We start from the raw sequence: 24678 nt of genomic DNA, 5'->3' as shown, positions 1-24678 counted from the left end.
CATTAAAATTAATATAACAACACTTTAACAATAAATACTATGGTATAGCCTTATTTTGTCTATATAAGGCCATCAATACTACTAGCTTCACCTTCTCAACAACAGGCTCTTTTCCTAGATATTTGGACACTTCTGGGGCAACATATGCTGGAGTAGAAGTACTGCGCTGAAATCCAATAGGACCAACAAGAGCTGAAACTCCTAAATCAGCTAATTTTACTAGTACACCTCCACCTGCACTGTAACAAGATTCACAATTCAAAGATGTCTCCTTTGAGAAGCAAAAGTGACCAGCTTGAGGATATTTAAATACAAGAACATTTTCTGGTTTAATATCAAAATGAACAATGTTCTTCTCAGTGTGTAGGTAACAAAGTGCTGAAGACACCTATAGAGAAGAAAACGTCAAATACTTTATATCATACACAAAATTTTTATACGTAAATGAAATGCAATGGAATATAAACATTTTGAGGCAAAGTCTTACACCGTATTCTTTTCTCCAAATAATTACCAGCACAATTCCTGCAGGTTTAATATACACCCGTAGTCCCTCCAGGCCACCCTGAAATGCACAGACTTTGTTGTTGTTTACCTATGCATTTACAAAAACTGCCATGCAATGTAGACGAGTAGTCTGATCATCTTGAATTTTGGTGCAAGTTATGCCACATTCAATGAAAATGTGATTCTCCACCTTTGAATATCAGCATTGAATGGTCTTTGTTGTCATTAATTAAGCTGTAACTACGTACCATGTATCTCAGTAAAAAACCTGGCTAGTTTGCACGATATAGGAATTTCCTTTTATTTTCCAGCATCATCTGCAGAGTCCAAGGAATGGCCCACCCCATAATGGTTTACCCAAGTTTTAGCCTATCATGGTGAGTATAATTTTATAGTTATAGCGCTTGAAAGCAGGAAGAGCAAAATGTACAATGAGTGTATTGGAAATAAACTACAGGTGCTTATATTTGCAGCTGTTAAGTTTCATTTTCACAGATTTGGATGTGGTTTAAAATCTTCACCATGAAATGGCAAATCGACCAAGGTATAGTGTTAACACTTTCATTTTAAACAGGTTGAAAATCTTTGCTTTAGTAATGAATAATGACCCCTCCCAACACTGATTATTGAAAATATCTGGATGGAAACTACATTCTTAGTTGAAGCTGCCTTTAATAAATTTAAGTCAAATTTTGGACCAACCAAAAGAGTTATGAATAATTGTTTATGTGTACCAATTGTTGTCATGACTACTTGGTATGTAAAATACCAATGGAAATGTTATGTGTAGATCGATTAATGATTATGGCTCAAATCTTTGTGCAGTATTATAACAAATTAGAGTAGGACGCTTGAAAATATTGGATACTTGCATAAACTGGACACTTGGTAATGGTCCATTAGCATGTAAACTGACCTATAAATTATGACACCTTGATAATCAGCTTGGTTAGTGCCAAGGTACAGGTTTCACCACACACCCTTCCCTTGTACTACATAACGTGAAGGTGAGTGGCTACATATTATTAGTATAGTATTATTGTGAAATATCTTTATTGTTATGTACAATGGAATCAAGCCTACCTGGTATACAGTCTTAGCCACAGCATCAGGACAAATCCACGTACTTGCAAGTCTGTATTCAGTAATAATTTGCTCTAGACTTCCCTTAGGTGCCCACTCCAGCACTAATGAAAATGATATCAAACACAATCCAAGAAACTGCACTATATGTGGATGATCAACTGTTGACAACTTGTTTAGCTCCAAACGCAAGTCAGAATACATAAAGGTAAGATCTTGGAGTGACAAATCCATTTGTTTTCCATTGACCATCCAATTGGTGAAACACTTGAGGGCAACATGTTTGCTGGGATCCTTGAGCAGATACACATACAGATTAAATTACAAATTTCAATGAACAAACATCATGTGACCACATGGTATAAAATACAAGGACTCTCATGATGATATATGTATTATTAATATCCATCTCAGTTATGGGAATTGCAACAAGTATTGAGCCATAAATTTGAGATTAACAATTCATTACTGGTAATTGGACATGCCTACAGCTGACAAAATACCATGGTTTAAAATATTAAAATTGTCTGCGACTATTGATAAGCAATTTAGAATGGTTTTCCTGTACACAGTCACATATGATGCACGTGCTGATCAAATGTGGGAAGTTGATATATCAGCCATCATTTTGAAATATTGGCATTACTAAGAAGCAAATATTTGGGAGTATAAATTGGTCACCCTTGTATAAATGTTAAGGATCATAGTAAAAAGTAGCGAGACAAGTGAGGTTGCCTACACCTGCAGGACATATCAGCAGGCATAAGAAACCCCCTTGTTTCACTAGCTCTTTTTACTATGATCTCTAATTGAATTTAAAATTCCTAATTTTTTCTGTTCATTGACTTTTTGTGTAACCTATGACTGGTGAACCTGTGATTACCACAACAAAAGAAAGAATGATGCTGGACATAATCACAATTAGTGTTGCATCTGAACTCATGCATCAACCATAAATAATACTGAAAGTGAAGTGGCCATTACGCTTTGCTTTCAGACATTTTCAGCACATTATGTGCTTTGTATGTACTGTGGTATGCCAAAAGGCACCTGTCAGGCTGAAGAGACACTCATGCACGTAGCAGCAGTAAAAATCAAGCCCGTAGCCTTAGCCATTATTGATATTTCTGAAGGCAACAGTCAGCCAACAGAAAATTCCACTGAATAAATTTAAAATTTTATAGCAACCTATTATATAGAAACATTTTGGATAACACTGAAGGCACTTTTGGGTTTGGCTATAACCAATACTACCAAGGTACCATGAAGGTATTGGAAAGCAAATTTTTTTTGTGGGAAAGTGCAAGCCTTTATGATCCCTGATATACAGTAGTATCATAAATCAAAATAGAGGAAATAATCAAACAACAAGTGTGCGGAATTTTACAAGATACTACAATGAACATCACATATATAAAACAGGGATTAAATTCACCCTTCAGGTGATAATCCCCTTGTTTAATCACTATCATCCCTACTAGCTTATGAACTTCCAAATTTTCCTTATATTTGTTTACGGAAGAATGGTGCCAGACTTATGAGGCTATAACTGTATGACAAAACATGCATCGTTAAAATAATTAAAAATCAAGCTTGTAGCCTTAGCTGTTATTGATGTCTGGAGTAAGTCAGTCAGTCAGTCAGTCAGTAAATTTCATAACAACTTAAGAGAAGTGTTATGGGTTGCACACTGAAGGAATTTTTGTGCTTTGATGCCTAACTAATACTGTCAAGGTGTTGTGAAAGTATTGTAAAGCTTGGTTCTGGTCAACTGAATTCATGGAAAAGTGCAAACTTTTATGATCTCTAGTACTACTGTACTATATACAACAAATAGAAATTAAGTGAAATGATTTATAAGCATTGGTACCGGTCAATTCAAATTGGCTCTTTTGGAAAATCAGGCAAATATCATATCTCTGCACACTTTACTAATAAACACATAAATATGCAGCTTGTATAAAATAATATGTGTTGATAATACTGTATATCTAGTGTTTACCAATAAACTTACAGCAACAAGTTTCACTTTGAACACTGTACTAAATCCACCTTTTCCAAGTTGCTGTAATTTATTTCCCACTTGTGTTGCACGTAATTTCTTTAATGTTATGTCTTCAAATACCTACAAATGAACCATAAATAACAAATTTTACATTGTAACAAAAGTATTAAATGTAATTGCTTACTAGTTGTCTATTTGATACATAAACAATGACAATGACTTTAAAGGTAGTGAAATAGCACTATACAGCACCATAGTTATGTACTAAATGGGCCATGTGGAATTCACAACACCAAGAGCAGTAGTGATACCTGCCAGGCCTTCATCTAGGAAATGACTTGAGGGGGGGGGGGGGGGGGGAGGCAGCAAAATAAGATTTTATGACATGGTGATGGTGTAAGGTACATGTGCACACACAGATCCAGAGCAGTCTGGGTTGTGTACCACACCGTGGGTATATTGACAGGAAGAAAATGCAATTTTCATGCATACATGTGTAGCTCCATGCTTCCTTCCCCAAATAGAATGCAACTACCCTCCAACTTCAGCATCAAAACATACCAAATATTAGCAACGTCACCCCTTATGCGTTCACAAAATATGAGTCATCAAAGTTGGGTTTAATGATGAAATTGGCTTTTTAGTTATAAAGTTTGACTCCATATACCATCATTGTATCTGTACATAGAAAGAAATTTGGTAAAATAACCCCAAAGCCAGTTTATGACTTGGTATTTAAAAAAGTGAAATTCATGCAAAAACAACTACGTAAGTAAGCTGTCCAAGTAAAAAATACTGTAAGAGCTAAGGTACTGGAATTACAATGGAACCTCAATCATCCAAATCCTTGAGGACTATTTTGTGCTCAGATACCTGAAAAGTTAGCGTAGCAAGTAGTAAAACAATTACATATCCTAATACAACAATCACATTTGGCATTTCATTCATTGAAAGTTCAGATATCTGAGGTTCCAGTGTAGGGAAGCTTTTTCAAAATTAGCTTAGGATGTGGTAAGTTTTATTGCAAGTGCAGTCAAAATCTGGAGTAATGCATTTATTCCTCTCATGCAAGGTGGAACTGTAGTCCACACTGTAGCAGTCATTGTACTAATTCTATGTGTGTACGTAGATGTAGTCTGATTAATTATTGTATGTATGTAGGTTGAGAGCACTGCCAAAAAGCAGTATTCTTGTACTGAAACAGTCTCAAATTTTCACATGTTTTACACCAATTCCTTACCTTCCAAAGTATCCACTGTTCTAGTAGCTAGCAGCTAAGTTTCTCACCATTTTAGATAGTTTTTAAACCAAGGTTGGCTGTATCAGGCGAGCTCCAAAAGGGGACGGAGGCGGGGTCCCAGAAGGAGGGCAAGAGGCTGTTTTAAAAAGTGAAAAGGAAGGCGTAGGGATGAATTAGGCCAAGTTATGGGCTGTTCAGGTATCAAAACTGGCTTAAATGAAAGGAAATTTACAGCATAGGTCTTTATTCAACACCACGGAGCTGTACACCTGCATACTGACCAGAGCTCCATTACTGCCCCACACAACACATACGGATCACCACTGGGCTTGGGAAAAGCAGCCAGCACAACCAAGTCTAGCTGATTTTGATTGTGAAATTAGACAGTTTATTCATGTTGCTTTGTGTTCTTGGTGAAAAATCGAATCTGCTGACATGGGCGATAAGACCTGTTTTCCCAGACTGGGTCACATATATACTGTACTTAGGTACTACAACAATGACAGCTACGTGTATCCATAATTATATAGCCAACCACATATTATGTACGTAACTATGCACATGCGCTGTACATACCAAATCTGGTGTAAGATACTTCAATTTAATGTTTTTATGATTAGGACAGAATACAGCACCACCTTTCTGAGCATTTAAAATGCAAGCCCGAATGCTAAACCCAAAAGTTTCTGTAACATTCTCAGGGACAGTTATATCCTCAATGACATCAAATGGCTTGATGGATTGACCAAACAAAGAATGTAGTGTATCAGTTATTGGTAAATCATCACCCTGCTCATCATCATTGTCATCTTCACAAGGGTCATCACCTAGTGTATCACCATAACACAATGGACAAACCACAAGTTGGGAGAAAAAAGAATCTGAATAGATTCCCTTCTCGGAATGGCTTTTGAACAACTCTGCACACAATTCGTTGAGAATTTCCAATATGTGGGACAGGATCTGTGGACCCAGTTTAACTAAAGTGCCAGTTTTACACTCATCTTCCACTGAAGAATACACCACATAATCAGGTACATTAACTTCAAAGCCATCAGTATCTTCATGAAACAACTGTTTCCACTGTCTTCCGCTATAGAATTTCATTGTTTTAACCTTATCTACAGTAACAGAAAGAGGAATTTTACAGCCTCCATCTTCTGTGTCATGCATTAACCCATTAACACAAAGTAAAACATTATCTCCAAAAGTGAGAGTAATTCCATTACTCCAGTATAGCCATCTACAGTGGTTATTACATATAACTGCATCTCCCACATTGGTCATTCTTTCTATTGTCATTCCCTCAACACAGTTGTTCAGCAATATATCATAGAAATGTTTAGCTGATGCAATAAATCGTGGGATGAGTTTTGGCCAAAAGCTTTCAGGAATATGATGCGAAAGAAAGAGTCTTCTATAACACATGTTAGTAAATTGTAAGGTAATGCTCTTGGGTGACGGTAAAGTACAAGTAGCAACTGATAATATATTACTCAATGACAGTTGCTTTGGTAGAGATGGTGTCCTGGGTACTCTATCAGGAGGAAATTTACAGTTCACACTGGAAAATAGTTTATTGCGTGGATTACTACTGAGAGTAGATGGCAATAATAATGTGTCTGAATCTAATGGTATAGCAACATCAAATCTACACAACAGCTTAATGACAGGTTTAAAGTATTTCTCTGGAATATTACATCCAAGACAAAGTTGCTGAATATAGGATCGGTGTACCTTTCCATCATCGTCTGTGGGTAAATCAATACAAGTCATTATTAATATGTAGTTTAGAAGTGTTGTAATTGTCACTCACTATCAATTCTGCTGCTACATTGAACTGTAGGAGGTTGGCACACTTGACAGAACACACCATACAACCAATGAGGATCAATAAAGTAATAGTCAGATACAACAGGAAAATCAAAATGTAGTATTAGGCCTGAAAGTAATACATACATACATACATACATACATACATACATACATACAAACATACATACATACATACATACATACATACATACATACATACATACATACATACATACATACATACATACATACAAACATACATACATACAAACATACATACATACATACATACATACATACATACATACATACATACATACATACATACATACATACATACATACATACATACATACATACACACATACATACACATGCATACATACATACAACTATAAGATGCTTTTATCAAGAGAAGATCATATGCATGACAATAATTAACTATGTGAGATATGGAACATTGCAATAAAAGTGTTTATACAAGGGCCCATCACTTGAAGTGTAACAGTAGCCCTATGCTGGTTTATTGCCAAATATATATTATATGGGCTAAAGTACTAATTTGTCCTTACACTTGCAATTGCAATGAATGGTAGCGGTTTTTGGATTGTAGTGGATTTATTGGATATTCAATGCAATTAAGTCAACTGCCACTACATGTCCACCCGACATTCCTAGTATTATGAACAACCTCTTTATAATACACATGAGTGTAGATCTCAAATCAGCAGTATTAGTATCTCTTAATTACGTATTGACACATTTTATAAGTACTAAGAATGAAAGTAATTCCTCAATGATGTCTTTGTTAAAGGGGTTCCACAGTAGATCCCATACACTAATCATAAAACTATTTGTATGTGTGCGTGTCAGTGGTGATCATACATATTGCAAAAAGGATCTTATAACCTCCACGTTTAACTACACGAACAGTACAGTAGTATAATATACTGTTTAAGTAGGGATCGCCCCTAAAATGACTCCAAACACTGCCTTTAAATATCATCCAAGAGACTCTTACATAATGAAAATCACCTTTACAGAACAATTAGTCCATCTAACATCAAATACAGCATTAAAGAAAGAAAACATTTACAGGCATCTAGATATAGATTTTTTTAAATGCCAAAACTCGAAATTTTTGTCTGCCTCCTTGCCTGCCTGCCTGCTGCTTTCCTGCCCGCTGCTTTCCTGCCCGCCTGCCCATCTGCCTGACCACATTTGCAAGGCTGGAGGCCAAACAAAGCAGTGTACAGTCACCATTTTAAGCCACAACAACAAACTCGCCAGTGGCATGTGCCTTTTGGTGTTTTGATAAGTGTGTACCCTCTGCGATTGTCTTTCCTTTTATCTTCAGTCAGACTGGTTGTCGTCTTCTTCATGCATGCAACGAAACCATATTGTTAATTTCCGTATCAATATTATCCTTGAGCAGTATATTAGACACCACAAAATCATTAAACGCTACTCTTAAAGGTAGTGGACACCCGGTAGATACCTGTAACTTCACAACAGATTCGAGACCACATCCATTAATGATCTTGGTTGTTTAATAACAATCAAGTTCAGAGACTACGCCTCTTAACCATCTGTTTACTTGAATACGATGACCACATCCCCTTATTGGTTTAGCTGTATTTATAATAACAATAATAGCACAGTAAAATAAGACTATGCCACTTGTTAGGCTAGAGGCTGACTTGAGATACTCTAATACAGCAATCACTCTAATAGAACAGTCACACATGTATAGCTGTATGCTATAGCAAAAACCTAAACAAACTAGTACTAGTGTAAAAATAATTTTAAAGCTTAAAACATGGGAATAGAGATCGTTGAAAAAATGTAAAGAAACAAGAGTCAAGCAAGCCAGCATGTTAAACACACAGAGATCTCTATTTGGACTTAATGGATATGGTGGAAACTAAGGTAAAACAGTAGTTTTTCCATAAATCAGAGGCAGATAAACATTGAGAATGCTTCTATATAAATGTTTATTTAGGAGATCTCTGTGTGTTTAACATGCTGGCTTGTTTGACTCTTGCTTCTTTACTTTTTTCAGCAATCTCTATTCCCATGTTTTAAATTTTAAAATTATATTTACACTAGTTTGTTTACTTTTTATAAATCCATTTATGGATAGATAGCATGGCAATAAGAGTTGCTAATAATACACAATACTAAACATGTATATCAAGTTACATCAGGTATTGAACAAAATAATTTTTATAACATGCCATTGTATGAATTTTCTCAAAGAGTTATGCTGTAAAACCATCATTCATCTCTTGTTTCACTCGATTATCCAACATAAAATCGAATATCCATACATTTATATACATCAACTACTCTAATAAAGCATACACTTGTTGACAAAATACTCTAATTGAGTAGTCAATTTGGCATTTGGATAATGAACTGTTTGGATAATCGGTAATTGAGTTTACTTGGATCCTATTTCATTAAAAATTATTAGTCATATATACAGTATAATTATTCTTTTCATGTTTTCAACCTAATTATAACTATCCTTTGGTTGCTAAGAGATCTACACTCTTACAACCCAAAGGGGTAACCATGAATGTACTTGGTTAATTAGCAACAGATGTATAGCCCACAACAACAGTGACACTTGCTTCCATATAGTAGCTATGCACAAGGCAATATACTGCTAACAATCATGTATCAAAGTACTGTTTAAGGAGGGATTCCCTTGAAAATAACGTGCGCCGCCTAAAATGCCACCTTCAAAAATCATCCTGGAGACATCTTACACCACAAAATCACCTTTATGGAATAACATCAGCCCATCTAACATGAAATACAACATTAAAAACAAAACACTTACCGGTGACCGGATATATTTTTTTTAAATTTCCAAAATTGAAATTTTGTCTGCCTCACTTCACTCACTCACTGACTACATTTGCAAGCCTAGAGGCCAAACGAAGCAGTGCACAGCCATCATGCTACGCCACAATAATAAACTCACCAGTGGGATGTGCCTTTTTGAGGTTCCGACAAGTGTAGGCCCTCTGTACCTTGTTGTTTCTTTTATCTTCAATCAGGCTGCTTGACTTCTTCTTCATCCAATGAAACCATATCAAGGCATTAATTTTCTGTATCAACACTTTCTTTCAGCGGCATACACTGTATTTAGACGACACAGAATTATTTCAGAGCTGGATTTCAGAAGCGCTTCAGTCCCGGCACTACTATAAGAGGTATACTAGCTAGATATCTGCAACTTTGTGATTAGGATTCTTATGGGTTCGTGACCATACCCATCAAATAAAGATCTAGGTAGACTAATCAGTGGCGATATACCACGGAGACCACACCTCTTAACAATCAAGCTATTTACTTAACAGTAAACAACGGACGACCTCACCCCTTAGTGGTCTAGTTAGTAACACACACACTTTTGTTGACTGGAGATACTCTAATAGAACAGTCACTCTGAAATACAAGTCATGTATGTATGATACTCTAATAGAACAGTCACAAGTTACACTGTAACTAGCTGTGCCACAACAAAAAAAACTAGAATTTTACAAATTGTTAATTTAAAAATGAAGTAGAAATCTACTGCATATAACACAAAATGTTGGTGGGAGAAAATTTTGGCGAATTCATGACTGAAATTATTGGTGAAAAAAAGTTGGCAAATAGTGAAACCTTTCTATTTACTGCACATAAGCAACCTCGTGGCTGTGTTAATTCTGATGAACTGGCAACTTCGGCATTCTCCTTTGTAATAGAGTCGGTGATTCGTGGCTACCATGTATACATGGTTGTATGGTAGAACTCCAGTCTATGGGGAAATTCTCGTTTGTCATCGTGAAGTTGGAAATGCACGCGACACTCATGCTGTATCAGTAAAGAAAGTGGTCGCCGATGATTTAAAAGTTGTTGGACATATTCCTCAAAGAATTTCTTTGATATGTTCCATTTTTTGAGACGTGGTGGTGAGATCAAGTACACAGTGAATGGTGGACGTCGCTACTTGTCAGACTTACTGCAGGGGGGTCTAGAAATACCATACCTTTTGACGTTTATTGCATCAACCTCAGCAGAAAGGATGAAGACAAAGAAACTGATTGAACTCTCATGCAGTTCTAAGAAGTTAACTAATCAGTGTTGGTCTACAGCAGAAGTAGCCAGTCAGCAGTATCAACCTATGGCTGGAGTAGCTTCTCAGCAGTGTCAGCCTACAGCAGGAGCTGTCAGTCAGCAGCCTCGACCTATAGCAGGAGTAGCTACTCAGTAGTCTTAGCCTATGCAGGAGTAGCTACTCAAAAGTGTCAACCTATGGAAGAAGCAGCTCTACTACCAGTAATGCGTGATCGAAACAATGATGATGTAATCAGTGTTTCTGATAACGAAAGTGATATTACACTAGAATTGTCTTCACCTAAGAAGAAGTCAAAGAACTATGATGTGGAATCTATATGCATGGGAGAAGAACTGTCAGACCTCACAATAAATCACGCACAAAAGATACTTAAGTTGCAATTTAAAGAGCTAAATGGTTTTCATTCAACTCTTTCACAAGGCACGGTAGCACAATGGTCACAAAATGAAGTGAGGAAAAGGTCCAAATTTTCAGCTTGGCATCACTGGATTGTTGCATCCACTGTCAATTGTAGAGTGGTGAGGTAGAGATTTACGATTCTCTGTTAACACCGCTGACGAGGGAACAAAGAAAATTATTCAAGCTTTGTTTCAGGTTAAGGAAAGTGTTTCCATTAAGTTTGTGCACTGTCAAAAGCAGAAGGGATCAAAAGATTGTGGAGTACAGTATTTAGCATAGCATTTACAACAGCAATTGCCTCAAGGTAAATACTCGCAAACTGAAGTTTGACCAACAACTAATGAGTTGGTGAAGCGTTTAGATAATAAGCAGATGTCACCATTTCCTTTGCTATGAACTGTTAAACTTTTTTACTTGTAATTATTCATTTATTGATTCATGTAAATACATGACATTCATATTTACAATAATATTCATTAACTGTAACCAAAATTAATGCTAATAATATTGTTGTCATAACTGTGTCTAACAATGCCTACTAGGATAACGTCAACACTACTAGCTATATAGCAAGGTTCGGAAATATTTCAGTTATATCATCAAGGCAACTAACAATTCCAGGTTCTTTAAAGCCATTACGGATGATGTCTGGCTTTGCTTTCAGATGATCGTACAATTTGACCATCCACTTCGCACTTAAAGGCTTAACAACACTCAACTTCTAATTGACTGGCTTTCTTTCTGCTAGCTCTTGCTTCAATTGAGCACACACTTGTTTGGCATACCACTTTTGAAATTTTCGTCATAAAAAGTCCTTGGCTGCAATCTGTCAGAACAGTTAGCAGTTACACGAGTGACATTGATGTTGTTATCATCTAATGTCATCTAAAAACATGAGTAAATCTTGTGTGACTTGAACCTTAAATGATCAAATATGAGCAAGGCTGAGTAATCATCAGGAAGCTTCAAATCTTTTCTCTTCTGACTAAGTAAGGAATACCAATTTGAAGAAAATATTCTTTCATGGTGCGCTCATTAGACCAATGGTTATGTTCCACTGAAGTGGAAATTCATACTGTGGGAGACAACAAGGTGTTTTCCCTTGGTAGATTAGCTGTGGTGACAAAAAATCTCCTGTGTATATACCAGCAAACACAGCTATTATCTGTCATTTGTCATCCTTCGCAACGATTTCTACACGCTTCACTCCTTCCTTTTCCATTGTCCGTGACATAGCTGGAATGTAATATATGCTGGTTTGGTCTATCATATCTCCGAGGATCTCATCCATGCAGACATTGTTCTTGACTTCCAACAAAAATTCCTCCTTCAAACTTCAACAGTTTCCTTTCCTGAGGTGGTGGCCCTTCTCTTCACATACTCCATTAGATACTTGGCCCATGCAGTAGTCAATTTAATCTTGTTCTTCGAATCATGGCTCATGAGAATGCCTTCTGTAGCTGCAAAAACAACTTCTGTGTTTACTGCTGAACTTGCTTCTCTCATATGTTTGATATAGGCCTGGACTTCTTTGTCTAACTCATCACCAATCAGTACAGGTCTTCCTTGTTTCTTACGAGGCAAAGTTTGAACTTCCTTAGGCATTTCATCATCACTTGAATCCTTTGGATTCTGCTCCTCCAATTCAGGCACTTTATCTAGGTAAAGATTCTTCAACCTTCGCATGGTGATTTCTGTCAAATGAAGATGACGATATTTCCTTTTAAAATACCTAATAGAAGCTGTGAAGCCATGCTCCGTGGCTCTTTGCCAATTTGAAATCGCTGGCCTGGAGTCAAATAAGGTTTCCTGGAACGAGAAAGTGTTCCACCTGTTGTTACTGACTGATTTTCAACAATTTTAGAGACTCTGGCATTCACAGTTTGCATGGACAACGACGGTACTTTACCACAAAGTGGGCCATTTGGGCCTGGAAGACCTGTAAAAGTAGAGCTCTTCTTAACGTGAGAAAAGCAATTCAATCAACATCCTGCTTTCTTTTCGGTTCAGTTTCACGCTCTAACATGTTCCGCACGAGACTGTACACGTGATTCAAGAAAGACGGTTTAAAAAGTTAGCAGAAAATAAATTGGCGAATCCATCTCAATTCGCCTAATTCAACAAAATTTTCTTCTGCCAACATTTTGTGCTATACGGTATGCAATAAAAGGTAGTGAAATAAGAGATGAATGATGGTATTACAGCATAGTTTGGTGGAATTGGCACAATGTTCAATGCCAAAGTAGGGACTTTCCCACTGAGCTATGCTGTAATACCATCATTCATCTCTTTTTCATTACTTTTTATTGCATAGATCCCTACTTCATTTTTAAATTAATAATATTATTTTTAAATTAACAATATTCTTTTTAAAATACTAGTTTTTTGTTGTATACAATAAAATTGTTCTTCAATGTCCTACCATGTCCATTCAAAATTAGGCATTATGGTGGGTCAACTGCAAAACGCTATAATTGTCACTAGGATATAGGGCTGGGCAGTATCTTGGTAGTACAGTAATACTCTGACATTCCAATGAAATGACATTTGTACCATCTAGAGATTTCAGTGAAACGACAATTATCATAACATCAATATTACTGTGGTTTTCACCAATGATTAGTGTATTCGACAGCTCTTTTGAGACCAGAAGATTATCATGCCAAAAATAAGCATGTGATGCTACTGAAGACAAGTGCTCCAAGTCAAAAATTATTTCAGATGGTTGAGATACTTTAGTAGAACAGTCAACCACTCTAATATAACAGTTACCTATAAATATCTAATATTATGATATTTTTCTACACAAACCGCGCACCAAAATTTCAATACCACTTATCCCTATTTGTCACTGAGCAATAGTGGTATGTTAGAGGGATATAATTTGACCAATTTTCAAGCTGGTACCATATTCACAAGTCACACTGCATATCAAAACATATATGTATGGGATTTGTCAAATCAAGCATTTTCAGGTGGTCAACATTTAAAGTTTTCAAAACACTGGGTTAAACCTTTAAAAATTAAGAATTATGCATTAAATAAATCTAATATCTGTTTATATCTTTTTTGAAACCTCAACTTGGTAAAACAGGCTGATCATAAAATTTCATCATTCGTTGTCATTCGTTGTCCAATACAAAATAGTGAAAATACATGTATTTTACACTACATACAAAAACACCAATTTACAACCTTTAACTCACAAAATATTTACAGCACACCATACAATAAAAGAAAGCCCTTGAATTTCTCTATCTAATTATGACCGTACAAATGGGAAAATGTTGCCAAAGCAACAGTTATTTACTGCTGATGATGACATAATACGCACTCCATATATTAACCTATTTTAAAACTTAATTATCTTGGCAGGAAAATCCAGTTGTTATCCTCAACCAAATTCACTAAATTTGGTATCATTCTATGCAGCAAAGGATGCTTAATAAGACCCCGACCGTACAAATTGTTAAACAGGTTAGTTTACAGAAATATGTTTAAAAACACGTGTTTTTACGGGTATTCTGAACATGTAAATTTTGTGGGACAAAGCTCCTTTTTAGCTTCCCCATCATTACTACGCAAAGAACTTACACATGAATCGAATTGCCTTTCATCAAGGAACCTGATAAACCAAACTTTGTGTCTGTCAACCAGAGTACGCGGAAGTTATGGCGCCTTGTTTAGAAGATGGTGTTATTTTATACGAAACGGACGTAACCCATTCGGAAATCCGGAACATCTTACACAAGTTTTGATATGGTATATCAATGTGTATGCATATACAGTGTGTGTATACATAAATTATTCAATTACACTAACCACTTTCTATGAAATAGTTGATAGCCACTTTAAGTTCTCTTTGATCCCTAAACAGTGGCTTACCACTCTTATGAAATTCATTCATCCTAATAGGATAAGATGTATCCAAATCAATGACATTTACATATAGAGTCATCATATACTGCATAGTATGAAGGTACAAATAGTATATTTCTGCTTATATCTACGTAACAGTGTTTCCTTGTACAAAACATTATAGGCTTTCTAGCTTCCTACTCTCCCCAGTGAATTTTTCACAAATTAACAAAAATCAGTCACCAAATTAAACCAATCAAGATGGTAGGAAAATCTGTATAATCTCACCTTACAATATCATTCCATGTCACTATAGGCGGTCCTTTCTCTTTGCCATTTTTAATGAAAGTCACCTTGTTTATTAAAATTCTTTGAAATGAAAAGTAGCTGACAGGAACTGTCATATCTTTGAGTGGCTGGGTGAAATACTTGGACCCTGTATACCACAGAAAGCACAAAACAGTATCGCAACAGTAGCAGTTGTAGACTAACCAAGTGATACTCGCAGCATAGAAGCACAATCATAAAGACAGTTGCAAATTTTTAAGATGTCCTCCTTCAATGTTGCAGTTGATACAAACTTGGTGTCCACAATGTTAGGGAAATAAAATAAATTGTTTTGGCAAAGATCTTGTACTTGGTTAACCAAATGACGTTTCAGACGTCCACTAATACTTGCAGTCTGACAACCAACCAGCACTACTGAAGCACCTTTGGCTCTATCCTGGTAGTATAACAAACCACAAACTCTTATGAATGAACCAAAACTTCACAACAAAGCATGGACATGTGCACACAATAACGCTTTAAACTTTAACCATTAGAATGTACATTAATAAATGTTGCTGGATCTGCGAAAACTGGTCTTATCGCCCAAGACAGGAAGTTTGGTTTTTCACACAAACACAAAGCTTTGTGAATGCACTTTCAAATTTCACTGTCACAGTCGACCAGAGTAAAGCGGTCTGCTTTTGCTAGCTGCCTTTTTCAAGCACAGTGGTGAGCCGTACGAGTGGTCTGGGGTCTTGATGGAGCCCTGGTCAACCAGGAGATGGCTGTGTGTGGCTGTACAGCTCTGTGGTATTGGACAATGACATGTACTGTAAATTTCCTTTCATTTTAACCAGTTGTGAGCCTTGAATGGCCCATAACTTCGCCTAATTCATCCCAACACGTTCCTCTTGAATTTTTAACAGCCTCTTGCCTGCCTCCCAGGCCCCCCCGCCTCCTCCCCCCTTTTGGAGCTTGCCTGATACAGCCAACCTTGGTTAACAAACTATCTAAAATGGTGGGAAACTTAGTTGTTGACTACTTCTTCAGTGGATGATCTGGAAGATAATAAATTGTAAAACGTGTGAAAATTTGGTACACCTAGCTACCACCATTGGCAAGCTACAACACTCCGAATATTTAAAACCAACATTTCTCAATACCTTTAAATGGGCGATAAGACTAGTTTTCCCAGAGACAGTCACAAATCAGCATACATCTTTACAAACAAAAGACATACATACATACATACCTGAATCTTGAGTAGCCAGTTCCTCAGTTTTCTGACACCATTATCATGGTCATTTGTGATCCTCCAACATAACACAAACAGTGCATTACCAGTGAGGAAACACTGACTAGCAGGAGCATACTGATCCTGTGAAAAACAAATAGATTCATTACATTCCTAATGTATCGTAATGGCTCACCTGTCCTATGAAATTCCATACATTACACGTGATTGACACAAGTACAGATTTAGACTTGGAAATACACCAAGTGTGCTGATCAGTCACATCCAAGGATATGCCTATAGAAATATGGTTACTATTAAACAAACTGTATTCTACATAAGTACTGTATACAAGTGTGATACTTAGCAAGTACAGTGCATACAAAAATTTATACAAATTTCACATACCTTTATCTTGAATTTTCTTCGCAGCTAAACAAGATGGTAAATTAATCAAGTCATGCCCAACAAAAATGAGTTTGATTGACGGACGTCTTTCAATGCTATCAATGGTAAACAGTAGCAATCAAGAGTCCAGCAGAATATTGTGCTGGCTCATGAAATAAAGTAACGTGGTGTACTGTATAGTTACTTATATAACAGTCCATAAATGGCCCACAGTACACACTATACATATAGATATTATCATACTCTATCACTTGAGCACTGAAGGGTGTACCCAGATGGTTGACTCTCTTTGATATATTTAGCGAGGGGGTTAATTATATGTAATGCACAGAACTTGCAAGCAAGTGTAAACATATACGTACCTAAAAAGAGTGTGTGTGTGTGTGTGTGTGTGTGTGTGTGTGTGTGTGTGTGTGTGTGTGTTTGCGTGTGTGTGTGTGCATACACATGGTAGGAAAGGTATGACAGTTATGTGGAGTACAAGAATACACAACTTACATACCGTTCCTCACGAAGGAATATCTGTTTTTCTTTAGTATTTGTAAACATGTTTAGGCTATCAACAACCGGGTCTTCAACACCATCATAATCAAAGTTAATTAAAAACTCCAGGTTACAAGCCTCACGGGGAATGGTAAGATTTCTGTTGTTGCTCAGATTGAGATCTGTTAACTTTTGCAATTCAGCAAGATGTTTTGGAGCTTCTTTCAAACCACAGTTAGCAAGATTAAGTCGCACCAGTTTTGGAAAGAAAATACGAACACCTCTGTCATTTTCATATTTGTGATCATCATGAATATTCAATGTTTTCAAGTTAATATTGTTGGCAAGCTTAAGAAACTTCAATTTACTGAGCTCCCCATGACGCATGGAACTGTTCAACATGTGAATATCTCTGTAGAACAATTTGTGCTTACCAGAATGCAACATATTATTACTGATGTTTAGTTCTACTAAGGATGTTGGCAACTCATTTATGGCACAACAGGATTGTATTTTATTGTATGAAAGATTCAATACTTCCAAGTTTGGGAAAAAGAATGCAAGTAAGCCAGGAAAGGTATTAATTACACAATGGCCACAGTTCAAACGTTGCAGTACAGAATCGGCAACAGATTTATTTCTACACGTGATGGTACGCTTGTTTTGAACTGTATATTGGCCATCAACAAATGTACGTGGTAAGGTGGCAGGTATGTTTCTGGTTTGTACAGCCTGTGTGTCAATAGGCAAGTTCTCCAGATGAGTATGGGACAAGTTAAGAGTTATGATACTCTTTGTGGTCCACCACTTACTAGGCAAAGACTTCAAAGGATTGTATGATAAATTTAGCGTCTGCAAGCAAGGAAGATTGAATAACTCTGATGGAATGTGTTGAAGATCATTATGAGAAACATCTAATTCTTGAAGCAAGTTTGGCCAACAATTGGATGGCAAATTGGAAAATGGCAGCTCAGATAATGTGTTATCACTTACATTTAGATTACTCAGGCAAGCCAACTTAAACAGTACAGCTGGTAAAGCACACAGCGCAGTACTGGATAAGTCTACAGATAATGAATTCTGCCCGCTAACAGATGCATGGCAGTCAACAAGGACATCAATGAGTTTATGATTATCTGGAATAGAAAGAATCAGTGACAAAGGAGTAACTGAAGATTCCCAGCTGGTACCATCAGGACGAGGAATTACCCGCTTCTGTCTTTGTCCCAGTAGAGTGCTGAGAACAATACCACTTCGACCTATTAATGCATGCAGTAACACTGGATTTCCTATTTTAACTGTGGTGTAAATAGGTGCTTCTTGGAAACACTGCACAGAAACTGGATCAGTATCAAACAAGAGATAAGCAATGTTATCATAAGTGTCCCTTTGATGCATGGTTAATATGTGTGACACTATCTCATGTCTTCCTGTGCCTACAGCCCTATTGAAATAAACACAGGGATAAGTTATACAATACAGTCAAAATGTGAAACATACAGATATCTATAGGAACATTAATAGCTGTAAAGACAATGTACAGTTGTATGTATGTACAACAACAATAATAGTGTTTACCAGTGAAGTATGGTCTTGTGTAATACATTGATGTCTTCATAACTAGGAGCAGGAAAACGCTTGTGATTTTGATTGTGAATACTTTCCAGCAGTTCTGGAAAATACAAATAGGACTTTTGAAACTAGTAGGAACATTACATATACATGCATACATACATACATACATACATACATACATACATACATACATACATACATACATACATACATACATACATACATACATACATACATACATACATACATACATACATACATACATACATACATACATACATACATACATACATACATACACATGCACATAGCGAAAAACCTACATATACCCTGTACATTTAGTAACAAACAGTAGCTGCTATATATAGGATGGCTATTTGCGAACTATGTACATTATTTTTGAATCAGTGCACATACCCAGCAGTGCTGCAGCCATTCTGCTACCATTCTTTTCAGCAATCACTTCAGCAGTTCTTCCCTGTTTGCAAAACACCGAGGGGTCTCCACCTTGTTCACACAAGTATGCCAATACTTCAAGGACAGTATAGTAGTCCTAAAATACAAACAAAAATAGTATTATTTAGGTGAAATTATGACTATATGCAGTTGGAAATGGAATGTTGCTGAACAAGAGATACTGCTACATTCTTAAATCCTGATTTTAAAGAGTGTGCTTACATTAATTATTTCTTAGACTGGGTAATAAGGTAAGACTGCCACCTGTCCAGTTAAGATGTTAAAAATGATACATTGCAAAGCCTGGATTAGAGGAATTCAATGTGATGTTGATATCTACTATGCGTACAAACCATACTTACAGTAGATACGTAGCATTTTAAGAAGACAAACAGTCAAGCAAAAAATACTTGTATATGCTGCCACATCGTTGTGGAGGCACAGTGACACACCACTTGTTGGTGATATGACTAATGGTACTGTAGCATCTCCATTCCTGGCTGTGTGGTGGATACCAGGCAGGGCTAGGGTTCCCCTGTCAGCCAACAATATCCATTCAACCTCCTTTTGGGGTCTGGCCTAAATATAAAGGCTGGTAAATGGGATACCCTATGTCCTGACGTTTTTCCATGGCATGCATGGATAAATATATCCAGATGATCTGATTCAGTGAAGGTGTGTTTTGTGTGTGTAAGTGCTATTTGTATGTGTGTGGTAATGAGATGGAAGCATGCAGTATGTGTCCACAAATCAACCATGAAAACCACTGCTGATACTATGTAATCCCTACATTCCATGTTCAACAAGGACTGATATTACATCGGTTATCTGAACCCCAATGTGTCTCAGGCAATGGTAAAAGTGTTCAGATTAGTGAATTGTTGAAGCCCATACATTTGTTTATTTATTTATGTTTATTTATTAAGACTTTACAGCACAAGTGCTGAAGGTCTGTAGGACACCTGGTCCTACAGCCTGTTTAAAGTTGTTACAGAAAGTATGTTTTAAAAGGTGTTAATGTGTTCTATTGACAGTATTTAACTGTCCACATCAGAATTTGGTTGCCAATAAATAATAAACTCATATATGGTATATAGTTTACCGTTCCCAACTGCTACTGGTTAGACAGTGAATGAAATAATATGCACAATCAACAGCAGAGACAATTTCTTATAACCTTACATGGACAATGTATATTATGTTAGTAATCAATTGTAACAACTATATAGTCAGTGATTGATGTAGTCATCTCGACATATGGCACTGAAATCTGGGTTTTGTAATGAACAACCACCCATTTAGTTTATTAGGCCAATAGAATCCATCGGTTGTTAACTAACTGTACAATGCACATGCTATAAGTTCATGTATACTATCCCCAGAATACAAGAAAAACATATATAACATCTTACTGATTGTGGTTGGCAAGCTTGAGCAGCAAAATGAATAATAGTCTAAAAACAAAGAACACAAAATTATGTGCATATATGACTGATTACAGAGGACAACAGCCTAATGATTTGGTGGATACCATTGTGGACAGGTTTATGCTTTAAGTTCAAAACTTTGGTAAAGCAATTGCCAAATTAACTGGAGTTTAAAGCCAAAGTTAGTATCTTATAATACAAACCATTCCATTGTGATCAACAGTGTTGATAAGCTTGTAAAGAAGTTCTTTTGACAACACTAGATTGAAAAAAAATACTTAAGTCATTTGCAACAGTAGGAATCACTCACTTGGTGGTCGGAACAGCTTCATTACATCCACACTCAGTGACTTAACTGAACAAAACAGAATCTGTTTCAGTATTTTTACAACACTTTCATCTATCGGTGGTAGATCATTAAGCCACTTGGACACAACTGAAGGCTTGTTTGATATAACAGCAGCAAGGACAGTATCCAGTACCTGTCAAACAAATTTGCTATTAAACATACAAAATTCATAGTGCACAAATTAAGCCAAGTCCAATTATTATACTTGCTTCAATTGTACATTAATTTAATTAAATGTTTGAAATAATTATATATTCCTGTACAAATCGAACTCCTCACTGTACCAAAGTCTAGCGCCATAACTCAAAAACTATTCAACAAAACTTTAACAGTCCACTCCTTTGTTAGTACAATTAACAGAGAAGCAATGAAATGGAATTCAAGATTTTTGCTCAGCCAGTCACAAATTGTGACAATGTAAAATAGTGCCCCACTCTGGGTGTCATATAATAAATACTTTAGTACCACATGATATAAGGTTTACCATTGATCATGTATCATGTGCAATAGAAGTAGTATTATCCACACAAAAGTATCATTTAGCATGTAATAGTATAGCTGCATACCAGTTAAAGCACCACTACATTATTGTATTATTATAGGAAAAGATTTGCAATCAGGTAAGGTCCTTCTCATCCACATCCTCATGCTATTTTACATACTCCACAGGTGGCTGTGATTTAACAAGTGGAATACAGTGTTTACACAATAAATAACCCTTTAAGTGTAAATGGTTAACTAATATAGCAATTCATAGGTTTATACAAATAAGGTTTGATGGTATTCATTACCAACAATTCTATATTCATTGATAAATCCCCCATGTTTATGGGTAATCACCATACTATATGTGGCAGCCCTATATAGTGTATTTAATGATTCTATACACTTGTACTGAGGTCCTTCAGGCTATCTTCTAAGGCTTAATAAAGTAAGGCCTCTGTGCAACTACAGCACCAAACTATAAACAGGTCTAACCCATGAAACAGCTAACTCCAACGTAATAGAGTAGTTATCAGGTCTTCAACCAATGTATGCTAGTAGCAAAAGCCAGAGCATCATGTCCATGCACTGTGCCTTGAGACAGTTATCATTAGACACTATTTCTATATCAACAAGCACTGGTGGAAGGTAAGCACAGTAACCTGTAAAAGTGTTTGGCAAAGAAACTTAAATACAGCAGTGCGAACAACTATAGATGGGTTTAACAAAAGATGTGACACTATAATACATTACTTTTGTGTAACGCAATCCAGATTTGTGTAGGGCAAAAAATCGGGAAAATCAATGTAGGGCAACGGTTTTTTGAAGTGTTTCTCACAAACCTTGTAGTCATACTTCAGGATTTGCTGAAAAAGAATAACAGAGTGACTTTTCTGTACAGCTGGTTTATGAACGTGAAATTTAAATTACCTCCTAAAAACGTTCCTTTAACATCTGAAAGTCAAATTATTTTACCATGCCTGGTGGTTTTAGTAGTCAAACTATCCGTATTTAGTCCTCAAACTACCCGTTTTTATTGTTGCTTGATTGATAAGTTCCAGTATAACAGTATAACATTGCATTAATTTTATTTTGCCCTACAAAAAATGGCTGGTAATTTACACATGCGGCGTATCTTTATGACCACACCTCTTCTTTAAACATGTCTATAAGGGGTGAAAAATCAAATTTGCAAGCAGGCCACCTGGATATTGGCCAAACATTGCACTCAGTGATCAGGCTCTTTAGCACTGAAACAGGAATTAGTTTGGCAGGCCCACTAGAATTGTGTAAAAGACAAAACTCTACTACTGGTATGTACTGTAATACACCTGGAATGTGATGAAAAGCTGCCTTTTAGGTGATACGTACCGTGCAGAGAGTAGTTAGAGCCTAAAGCAAGATTTAATACCTACCGAGCAACCAATGTGTTCCTAGCTAGTTGGTTGTTTTTAAAGACAAATCGGCGCTCACTTTAATGGTTTAAAATACAGCATTTCAATAAAAGTGCTAGTTAGTTGTCTAATTGTTATGCAATACAAAATGCACTACTCCATCACATGATTGGATTAAACTACTGTATAATCATGTGCATAGCTACCGCGTGTTAATTCACTGATGGACCGGAGGGGAGGGGGGGGTTGTGTACGCACTAACAGTACAGGTTACAAACCCATTCATGATTGGTATCTGGCCAGATCTTGAATGTTTAGCTCGGTTTTTCGTACGCCGATCGCAACTGCCATGGCACTGGCGGCTGACAAATAAATAGTCTCCCGATTACGCGGACACAAAAACACATTACTGTAAGGGACCAAACCTGTGGTACTGACGGTACACTACTGGTCAAGACACCTTGCTCTGTCATCCCCCTAGAGATAGTTCACGTCCCATAATAAGTTTGGTGATCACGTGTTCCATTCAGCACGTACAAGTGCATGGCTGGCAAGCTAGCAGTCACGTACGATCAGATCCACCATCTCATATAACGTCACATATCCCACAACTACAGGATAAATCCTGCATTGGGAAGTTGACACTATTATCAATGCCATCACTCCAATACAGACGTTTGAGAGGTGGCCTAACTATTTTCCTTTGAATTCTTAATAATTAGCTACTTCAACACAGATTTTACTGATTTATATACTTTCTCAACCATAGGCGGCGGAAAGGGGGGGGCTAGGGTAGGGTCCGCAACGCGAAAAATCGATATCCTCCAATCAACTATCTAACTATTGTCATGTGTTAGGCTAAGTGTAACTTGAATAACACCAGCGTGGCAGCCAAGTTTGTCACTTTCTTCTGGTAGAAAACGATACAAATGTCTTAAAATCACGTGATTTTTCGTTCCAGCAGTTCGTAGGGTTCTTCGTATGCCACAATATTCACTCTCAACATTGTTCAAGTAGTCTATCATCAACTCAAAGTATTGGTAGTTTGATTTTATTGGTCAGTTTCCGGTGGCAGCACGATCTGTGCAGCTTTTTGGCGACAGACAAAATGTTTCTTGCTCTGGAACACAGGACAAGCAGAGCAGCAACTGCGCCGTGGGTCAGCAATGACCAATACTAGGTAAAGTACCTGCATGCAGAGTATGGTTATAATTGAAGCTTGTTAGCCATCTGGCTGAGCCATCTATATGCTGAAATTCGACCAAAATGACGCGATTTTTGCAAACAAATACCAGAATGGTTGATACATTAGTGAGACGGTCTCCAACAGCAAGGATTCGAAGCTAATAAACACCTAACAATACGGCTATCTCGCCCAGTAAATGCATAGAGTAATCCAATGCATGAAATAGGCACTCACGTGATCGAAATTTAAATCGCTAAAATACCAATGAAATCACTTTCATTTCTGAATAGGAACCATGCAGTGTGCTCCTTTTGTAAATATTTGTGTTAATTGTTCACTCAGACGTGGTCTGGGCAGTGCGGGTGTGTTTT

At 36.8% G+C, this 24678-nt stretch overlaps 1 protein-coding gene across 1 annotated transcript in view; it reads right to left on the bottom strand.

The window, feature by feature from the left end:
* LOC136265782 (leucine-rich repeat serine/threonine-protein kinase 1-like) overlaps positions 1 to 23676 on the bottom strand; it is a 30118-nt gene extending 6442 nt beyond the window's left edge. The window contains exons 1-18 of the mRNA XM_066060700.1: positions 23547 to 23676; positions 21206 to 21377; positions 21099 to 21154; positions 20881 to 20922; positions 19430 to 19565; positions 19016 to 19109; positions 17457 to 18881; positions 16955 to 17049; positions 16743 to 16843; positions 16565 to 16690; positions 15535 to 15766; positions 15331 to 15478; positions 15007 to 15092; positions 6652 to 6777; positions 5412 to 6586; positions 3605 to 3715; positions 1591 to 1884; positions 92 to 388 (exon numbers count right to left, since the gene is read on the bottom strand). Coding sequence (XP_065916772.1) covers positions 92 to 388; positions 1591 to 1884; positions 3605 to 3715; positions 5412 to 6586; positions 6652 to 6777; positions 15007 to 15092; positions 15331 to 15478; positions 15535 to 15766; positions 16565 to 16690; positions 16743 to 16843; positions 16955 to 17049; positions 17457 to 18881; positions 19016 to 19109; positions 19430 to 19565; positions 20881 to 20922; positions 21099 to 21154; positions 21206 to 21377; positions 23547 to 23594 — 4764 coding nt within the window. The 5' untranslated portion in view covers positions 23595 to 23676. The remainder of the gene's footprint in view (positions 1 to 91; positions 389 to 1590; positions 1885 to 3604; positions 3716 to 5411; positions 6587 to 6651; positions 6778 to 15006; positions 15093 to 15330; positions 15479 to 15534; positions 15767 to 16564; positions 16691 to 16742; positions 16844 to 16954; positions 17050 to 17456; positions 18882 to 19015; positions 19110 to 19429; positions 19566 to 20880; positions 20923 to 21098; positions 21155 to 21205; positions 21378 to 23546) is intronic.
* Between the last annotated feature and the right edge of the window lie 1002 nt (positions 23677 to 24678).

The sequence above is a fragment of the Dysidea avara genome, chromosome 9, assembly GCF_963678975.1.
Source record: "Dysidea avara chromosome 9, odDysAvar1.4, whole genome shotgun sequence".
Classification (NCBI taxonomy): Eukaryota; Metazoa; Porifera; class Demospongiae; order Dictyoceratida; family Dysideidae; genus Dysidea; species Dysidea avara.
Note: the sequence above shows the minus strand (reverse complement) of the source record. Positions and strands in the feature narration are given on the sequence as shown.